This window comes from Ziziphus jujuba, chromosome 1 (genome assembly GCF_031755915.1).
Source record: "Ziziphus jujuba cultivar Dongzao chromosome 1, ASM3175591v1".
Classification (NCBI taxonomy): Eukaryota; Viridiplantae; Streptophyta; class Magnoliopsida; order Rosales; family Rhamnaceae; genus Ziziphus; species Ziziphus jujuba.
The window spans coordinates 10,910,060-10,919,186 of NC_083379.1; the positions used below are offsets into that span (position 1 = coordinate 10,910,060).

The 9,127-nt window shown below is 34.2% G+C and overlaps 1 protein-coding gene and 1 long non-coding RNA gene across 3 annotated transcripts; one reads left to right on the plus strand and one right to left on the minus strand.

Annotated features, from left to right (window-relative positions):
* Nucleotides 1-1,586: 1,586 nt before the first annotated feature.
* Nucleotides 1,587-4,546, plus strand: LOC125423603 (uncharacterized). The gene is made up of 4 exons (XR_009640511.1): nt 1,587-1,927; nt 2,407-2,491; nt 2,863-3,113; nt 3,343-4,546. It is a non-coding gene; the product is annotated as an uncharacterized LOC125423603 (long non-coding RNA).
* LOC125423544 (disease resistance protein RPM1-like) lies at nt 2,961-9,127 on the minus strand. Of its 2 annotated transcripts, none has more exons than XM_060820007.1 (2): nt 6,000-9,127; nt 2,961-3,096 (listed from the first exon to the last, which is right to left on the minus strand). In XM_060820007.1, the coding sequence occupies exon 1, from the start codon at nt 8,886-8,888 to the stop codon at nt 6,033-6,035; it is 2,856 nt and encodes a 951-aa protein (XP_060675990.1). In that variant the 5' UTR covers nt 8,889-9,127; the 3' UTR covers nt 2,961-3,096; nt 6,000-6,032. The 2 variants fall into 2 exon arrangements, with proteins under 2 accessions (XP_060675990.1, XP_060675987.1); XM_060820004.1 differs by lacking the exon at nt 2,961-3,096 and adding an exon at nt 4,287-4,586.

Consider the following 9,127-nt stretch of genomic DNA (forward strand, 5'->3'; position numbering starts at 1 on the left):
TTGTTTTATTAAAGATGTATTTTTTGTTTTTAAAAAATTAGTAATAGAAAATTATTTTTATAAAATTTTTAATTTATAATATTTTTTAGTTATTAAATATTATATTAGTGATAAAATATTAATTTAAAATTAAATTTAAATGGGTTGTAATAGGTATGTAATCGTATCGGGTTGAAACTGACATGTTTAATAAATGGGTCGTAACGGGTCAATTTCGAGTTAAACAGGTCAACCCGAAAATGACACGATTAATAATCGTGTTAAACGGGTTGACCCGATTATGACCCGAACCCATTTATAATAAACCCAAACCCATTTATTCCGTGTCGTTTTCGAGTCGTGTCGCCGTGTCATGATCCAAATTGCCAGATCTATTCACAACAACTAGTAAGTTTTCAAAACTTTCTCCATTAGCGCACTGGCAAGGGATGATGACATGAGGTACATGTTGAACCATGTGGTGGTGGTCTCCTGGATTTAGCTTACATATAATTCATTCATTGTGGATTAGTTTTGAGTGCTTTTTTGAATATCGTACTTTTTTAGAGTACCAATAAGTTTTTTCAAAATTTGAGAAATGAGATACTCTTTTTGGGACAGATCATGCCAAATAAATAATGGGAATTTTTGATGCTTTTGCCTTTTATGTTCATATATGGAATTGTTGTTAGATAAATATTCATGATTTTTTGAGTAATTACAAGGTTCAAAAACTTAATAAGAAGTTTACAAATATAAGCAGGATTAGTTGTTATGGACGATTAGATTGTTATGTATATATGGTCATCATAACATTATCATCAACATCTGCAATGAAAATGAAACAATGATAACTATAAGACACCAGAAACTCGAAGGAAAAATGAATATACTTTTCTTGCCTTCGCTATCACACTGACAAGTTTAGTAAGTTAAGTGGAAACGGTACATAAAGATTCACCCTGCTAAGTTTGAAATATAATTCATACCGGACTAATCATGCAATGAACAAGTAGGACTTCACTTGAACTGTTCTTTGCAATATGGTTTGTAACGGGTATTCTCTGGGTCTTCGATTCTCGCTTTAGTTTCTTTCCTCCAAGCATGGAAACTCCATGCTCTCTCACTAAATAAATCTCAGCAATAGTTTAACAAATTTTCCTTTCACAGAAATTGATGTCACTGAATGTCCACCAACGGTGACAATAATTGTCACTGTCACATTATTATACTTATTCAGTGACAATAGTTGTAGTTATTACATTATCACGGTTGATCCCTTTATTCAGTGCTAATTTTTTATCTTATTTTGTTACTTAATTTTTTTCACAAAACATCCAAAAAATAAAAAAAAAATTAGGACGCAAATTTACCTTTTATTTTTTTATTTTTTTATTTTTTTTACCCCAAAATTATGACGAATTCTTAAAACTTTGTCACTCAAAATGGGGTGAGTTCACCGGCCAAACTGTTACCGTTACAAAGGAAAACCGTTACAACGTTGTTTCGATACAAGACACCGCGTTTTAACATGCCCCTTAGAAACTTTTCACTCGGAACGCTGCGTTTTAATCACTGTTTCCTAAATTTATTTTATTATTCGAGTCTCATCCCCTCAAATCGCTTATGTAGGCTCTCACTGTAAATCCAAAATCCCTCCCCAAATTATTCCGGTAGCTAGCCGACGCTCCGTTCAATTTTAGTCTGTGTCAATGGTGGAAATCGAGCCAGAGCAAACCACCCACAACCTTTCCCAAATTCGGCATCCAACATTTCTTCGAGCGTTACACTCAGAACGACGATCGAGCGGAAAGACGTTTGCTGTGGTCTGATGGGTGTAGAGCGACACAGTCCGCGACCACTTATCGCTACGGGAAGGGGACGGCGCGCTGGTGATGAGGAGCTTCCTTCTTGGACGAGAGGAAGAGGTGTAGGAGATAGTCAAAGAGTGAGTACATCCTCACTCTAAGACTGGACATGGTTGTGTGTTTCAAAATAAAGTGGTGTAGTTGAGTTGGATTATCAAGATTTTGAAGTTGTAGTTTCCATTTAACATATTTGAATTATTACCTGACTATCTATAGCAAAATATTGTTATGTCTGCTGGTTTGCGGCTGTTTATGGCTTTTGATAGTAGTTTAAAGTTAAATATGGTATTATCATTTGCTGGATGCTATCTCATATTATATTAAACATGTCTATCTATGTGAATGTATAAGCTCCTAGGCATATGGATTTATGCCCTGTTAAAGAATTAGTGTAATCTAGATGGTCATTAAGGTATGCATTTGGTGGAACTTAATGGTAAGTTCTGTTATGATATGATACTGAAAATGCATTCTCAGTTGAGAGGAGCTGTTCTATCAAACTTTTTCTTTTACCGTTTTAGCAAAAAATTCTAAAACTGAGTTAATTTTGTTGCTCTAGTTGATGACCTGGATGCAGAGGAAAGGCTTGAAGAATGGGAGAATGTGGACAATGCGTGAAGGAGTTTGTGAGACTCTTTGAGGAGGTAACTTGGAATGAATTTGAACTAGTTGGCTATTTAAGATAGTTTTTCACCATATATGCATTCTGAGTTTGTAAAAATGAAACTGGTAAATTAGAAAAGAAAAATTGATAAACATAGACATGTTTATATTATTACTATGTTATTTTCTCTTTCCTAGTTTCAGGCTTTTAGCTTTGGAAATATTTAGATTTGTTCATTATAGTTGCTCCCAAATAAAATCTTGGGCTTACAGTGAAAATGAATCTTCTCACATATCATGAACGTAATTTTAGGTGCTTCAAGTTTCCCATGAACCAAAAAATGTGATTTAAAATATATATATCGATGAAGAATGAACACACTAGTTTGAAAATTTTCATTGTTACATGCAGATCTGCATCTCCCTGCTTGCTTGGAATGCTATCTGCTACTCCTTCCATTCCTCCTGTGTTCTTCTCCTGTGTTGTTGGGTGCCACTGACCAGTAGCTTTGCGGGATATAACTTTAACATAGGTCCGATGACAGAGGAGCATCTGATGATCAATTTTCTCAGCTACTCAGTTGGAAATATAAAGCACTTGACACGAAGTTTGGACATTAAAATGATACTGACTGCATTTTAGGGCCTGCCAATGAAGATCCAGTAAGTCACTCTCCATTATTTGGAATAGCTAAGCTAGCCGATATATACATTGGTTTGGCATTTCATATGGTAGTAACTTGCTGAATTTAGATTGTCTATATCTCTCTTCTTGTCTCATCACTGTTTTAAAAGATAAAGACTTTCAAGTCAAATTTGATCAACCACGTGCAATATCTAGTAGATGTTCTTGAGTACCCACTATTTTCTTCTGTTTTGTCATAATTGGCAGGAATGCTGTATTTGCGTAGCCAAGTACAGAGAAAAGGAAGAAGTGAGATAGTTGCCCTCTTCTCATATGTTTCATCTCTAGTGTGTGGATCAATGGCTCAAAATCATATCAAGTTGTCCTCTTTGTAAACAAGAACTAGAGAGATAGCAATTTGAGAATTTCGGATCTGTTTTTTGTTTTTTGTTTTCTTTAGAACATTGTCTTTTGTGTGTTTTGATTTACTTTTTTACATGGTTTCTTGGCGAGTTTATGTTTGTACAGTTGAGCTCACCGGTAACCAAAACCGTACCTGAGAATCTATAATCAATCTTTCAGCACACCCCACAAAAATAGCAGGAGATGATGTTGGAATTTTTCACTCCCTTAGCTCTCCAAGACTTTACAATACGTATATATATATGTATGATTTTTAGTGTATCATATTGTAGATGTAGTTTTACCAAAAATAATACGGCAACCCGTATTCTTATTTATACATTATGGTTACTATAATTCTTGTTTCCTTCATTTCAATTCAGTCGCCTAATTTTTATACACGTGTGTATTTATATATTAAGTTCTGGGAATGCACAACCGAATTTGAATTCAGCATATTCACCAACATATAATTATATATATATAATTCATATTTTTGAGCCAACCACATGTTTAGAAATGCCCATTTTAATTTAAACGGTTTCAAACACAATCCTTTACATGTAACAACAACCAAAATTTTATTTGGATTTTTTTTAGTCACTGAGAGCATCTTCAAAAAAGCAAGAGATTTCATATCATTTTTTATTGATCATCGTTTAATTTCAATGTTAATTTCCATTTGTAATCAAATAATGTAAAAGATTTTTCAAGAGTTTAATTAAGTACGAAAAAATGACTAGAACTTTTCCACGAAATAAAGTTAAGCTCTGTTCAGATTACAAGATGATATTCGAAATACAAGATGATATTCGAAATGCTCTGAAATTATTGAATTTTACAAATTCTGAATGGTCAGGAAATTAGAAATCCTGAACTGTTTCATATGTTGCTAGACAAAGCCAAACAATTTAAGTCAAAATAATAATAATAATAATAATAATAATAAAATAAAACTTAGTGGAAGAGGTAAAATGAGAGCTCCGAAGTAACACTTGCATCCAACAACATAGCAGTACAATATTACCCCCAAAAAAACAAAAAAAAAAAAAAAAAAACAAAAAAACAACATTGCAGTACAAAACTGCTTGAGCGATCAATTAGTTTACCTAATCACAAAACCAAAAGATACTGTATCAGTATAGACGAAATTATATACATGTAGATATATAATATTTTTGCCAATTTTTTTTCTCAAGACCCCGGCAACAAATAAAGAAAATGAAGTTTTCACTTTTCACCCCAAAAAAAAATATATATATATATTAAATAATTAAATAAAAAGTAATTTTTTTTTTTGTCAGCATTGCAATAATTTTTCTAAATATAAAGAAGAGGGGGATTGGCAACTCGAATTCACCACCTCACTTGTCTTGAAAATTAAAAAAAAAAAAAAGGGAAAAAAAAAGGCTATTGAAGGAGCATATTTAAGCCTTTCGTAAATTATGTTCGCTGGATTCAAATAAAAATAAAAATAATTAGAACTTGAAATGATAATACATACATACATATATATATATATATATATACAGTATTATAGATGTATAAATAATGAGTTTCATTAAAGCAAAATTGATGATTGACTATAATAAGTTTCTTGAAGTTTCTTATATATATATATATATATATATATATGATTTATCTATTTGTTATCTTGAAGTTTCTTATATAGATATATGATTTATCTATTTGTTATGAATGAAACTTACATATATGAATTTTTATTACCAAAAGAAGAAAAAAAACTATATGCATTTTACCTTTTTTATTTGTAATTTCTTAGTATTTTCACTCATATAACTCAATTTATATATTTTATTTGAAAATCCCATGTGTAGAGCACATGTAAATATGTATAATATAGTTAAATGAGGTTGGCTTATTGGTAATACCCCTTGTACCTATACCCATAAAGTTGTAGATTTAAGACATTATCACTTTTACTATAGATTAGAAATTATTGTAATGATGAAAAGATATGTATTGCTACTGTGTAAGTAGCCAGAGGTTGGAAAATTTTACAGTTACAATATTTATGAAACAATAAACTAACAATAAAGCTCCAGCCTAATTACAAGCGAGAAAATTATATATATATATATATGTGTGTGTGTGCGTGTGTTTGTGTGTGTGTGTGTGTATGTTTTTATGAGGACAAAAAAAAAAAAAAAAAAAAAAAAAAAAAAAAAAATTGAGAAAAGAGAAATAATGTATATGAGGTTGATTTGCTAAGTGATCATTGATATTATTCTCTTAATATCTTGTAATTAATCGATTTTGGAGATGTTCCATTTTATCAATTCAGATCTTTTACCAAAATCTATAACGTAAAGATCAAATTGTTTGTTTTATTATTATTATTTTTTACTATATTAGAGATATACAACTTAAATGAATTATGCAACAAAGCATTTGGTAGTATTAAAAAAAAAAAAAAAAGAAGAAGAAGAAGCAGAGCTAGTAGTGGACTATACATAGAACCGTTGAATTTGTTAAAAAAGTAGAAGTAGTAAATTAATTACCTGGATGGATATTTGGTTCCAGTGATAAAGCAGTCAAAACAATCGTGAGGTTTCAAAACTTTCTCCGTCATCATCATCGCACTTGTAACGGATTAAGACAAGAGGTACATGTTGAACTGTATGGTGGTGGTCTCCTCCTGGCTTCAGACTTTGCTGGAATTCAATGGGTATGCTGTGAAACAAAACAGATTCAAGTTCTTTCAAATGCTGGATGCCAATGGGCACCTTCAATAGTTTTGGGCAGAGACCAATCCAAAGGTCTTGAAGATTAGACAATGCTCCTTCCTCTATTACTATTGATTTCAATCCACTCAAATGCATGATACGAAGCTCCTTCAATCTTGGAAACACTCCCTTCTCAAACTGCATCTCCTCACCATTATATGCATCGTACACTATCCTCATCTCCACCAAGTTATGCAGATTTTTAAGACTTTTCACCGGATCCTCTTCTAATTTTGACCCACCAATTTCTAATCGTTCTAGATATTGAAGTCTGGTTATCGATTCTGGCAACTTCCTTATGGGAGCTGTTAAGCAGAGAATCTCAAGAGATCGTGGTAAGGATGACAGCCATTCAGAATCAAATGAGGCATCATCTTCATCCATTGTACTTACATGCAGATATTTCAGGTGGGCCATCTTCTCGATAGCCCCAAGTAGAATCCTTCCATCTTCACTTCTCAGCTTCTGGATGGCCAAATACCTCAACTGTGTCAACTTTCCAAACTCTTTTAATACCTCAACCCCTGTTTCACTCGCATCCACAAATGCTAACGATTGCAAGGCTTCTAAGCACCCTATCCCCTCATGCACTTTTATTCCTTTTACCTGAGATGGATGGAAGTGTGGGTCGTCCAAGTTGTACTCATACTCACCACAGCCAAACAGAAACAGCAACTTAGTAAGCCTTTTAATCTCAGCTGGTATCTCAACCACAAATGAGCCCCCTGAATCCAAGGTCTCAAGATTTACCAGTTTTCCTATGGACCTTGGAAGCATCTTTACTTTCGTGTTATTAATATTCAAATATCTTAAATGGTATAAACTTCCAATATCGTCGTGAATATAATCCAATATACTATTTTCAAAATCTAGCACCTTTAGAAGGTTGAAATTCTTCGTCAACGTTCTCCAAATAGACTTGGTAAATATTTTATCACTACTATTGAAGTTCAAAAAGCTACGGACCTGAAAGCTTTGGTTAACATTGTGAAGAACATTGCATGAACCATTGACAATTGATATGCGTCGAGTAACTAGTCCTCCACTAAAACTTGATTCATTTTCAGACAAAACGTGACCGAAACTTAAATCTTTCATTTTTGTTTGAATAACGTCATATAGAAGATCATGGACCTGACAATATATAGCATTTGGGGTCCAGTCACTAGTTTTTAATTTCTGAACTAGACTTCTGTCTATTAGCTCAGTCAAGTATTCTTCTCCTACTTCTTGCGGTGGTTTATCCTTCCTTGGTTTCACAAAACCTTCAGCAATCCATTTTGGAATTAACCTAGTTGGCGCAATCCAATAATCCTCTGGGTACATGCCGAAGTACAAGAAACAACATTTAAGGTAGTAAGGCAGATCATAATAACTGAGGGATAAGATTTTTGTTATGCTTGTAAGATGGAGATTACTCTCCAACTCGGAACTGAGACCATCGTGCAATTTCTTCCACTCATATATTGTCTTGTCTTTTGTGGATAGAAGTCCACCTACGGCTACAATTGCAAGTGGTAGTCCTCCACATCTTTCAACAATTTTATGAGACAGATCCTCCAAGTCAGGGGGACAAAGTCCCACGACTTCAGATTGAAAAGCCTTTTTGAAGAAGAGTTCTCGAGCCTTTTCTGGATTTAAAGGCTTAAGCTCATGGACATAGACAACAGATGAAATTTTGCAAAACTCCCCAACCTCCTTGCTTCTCGTCGTAATCACTATCCTCCCACCAATTTTATTATCAAGCAAAACATGTTGTATATCCCCCCAAAATTCTTTTTTCCAAACATCATCGTAAAAAACGACGTACCTCTTTTGCTGCAAATATTCTCTTACTTGCTCTGTCAATGCATCTTCATCCATTGAATCGATTCCCTCGGGAGCAGGTTCCTTGTTTCCCTTGCAGAACTGCTTTATGACGTTCTTTAGTAGCTCTTCCTTCCGGTATGATTGAGAAACTGTTATCCAGGCATGACAATCAAAATGATTTCTGACTCGATCATAGACCTTTCTGGCAAGAGTTGTCTTGCCTAGTCCCCCCATCCCTACCACTGAAATCACAGCTCGTCGAGGTTGTTGATCCTTATTTAACAACCAACCAACCAATTCATCCCTAGGAGACTCAATCCCCACAACATCATCATCCTCAAGATACATGGAACCTTTTCGAGGATCGTACCCTGAAACATATCGACAATCATATGTTGAATCAATTGAATCAAAGCCATACCTTTCACTTCTTTCCTTGATTTCAACAACTGCTTTTCGGATCTCTTTTATGCGAGATGCAATATGGTGGTGTGCTTTTAGTTTGATGATGGAGCGACCAACTTTGCCAAGGGAAGCAATAAAGCAATCATGACCAGTACGGCCGGGATGTCGCTCCAAGTGGTCTGCGTATTCGTCAATGATATCTTCGATGTGGAACGCCACTTCCCTTAGTTCCTTCACCCATAATCTAACACCTCCAGCTCTACCACTTGCTTCTGATCCTTGGGCTTCCAGATCTGCCTTCATATCTGCGTCTTTGAGGAAACACTGAATGGCTTCCAGTTCATTTTTTATTCCCGATACTTTAGAATGAACGCCTCTCAACAACTTTCGTTCGTGGGTCAGGAATCGGACAAGGCGATCGATAGCAAGGCCTACTGCCATCTCCGCCATTCCAAGCTTATCTTCTAACTACTCAGGATGAGAGATATGCAATGTCTTCCAAACGCAGCTTTACTCTTTCTCTTCTTTCAACCATGCCGTGTTAAAAGGAGAATAATAATAATGAATAAATCAATGTTCTTTTTCTTTTCCCCAACCACTCATTATTGTCCAGCAAGGATCATTTTTCGTTTTTTGGTGAAACATCAAGGACTACTTTTTTTTTATTTTTTTATTTTTATTTTTTCTCC

Coding starts and splice junctions, on each gene's coding strand:
- LOC125423544 (XM_060820007.1), bottom strand. CDS start 8,888: ATGGCGGAGATGGCAGTAGGCCTTGCTATCGATCGCCTTGTCCGATTC.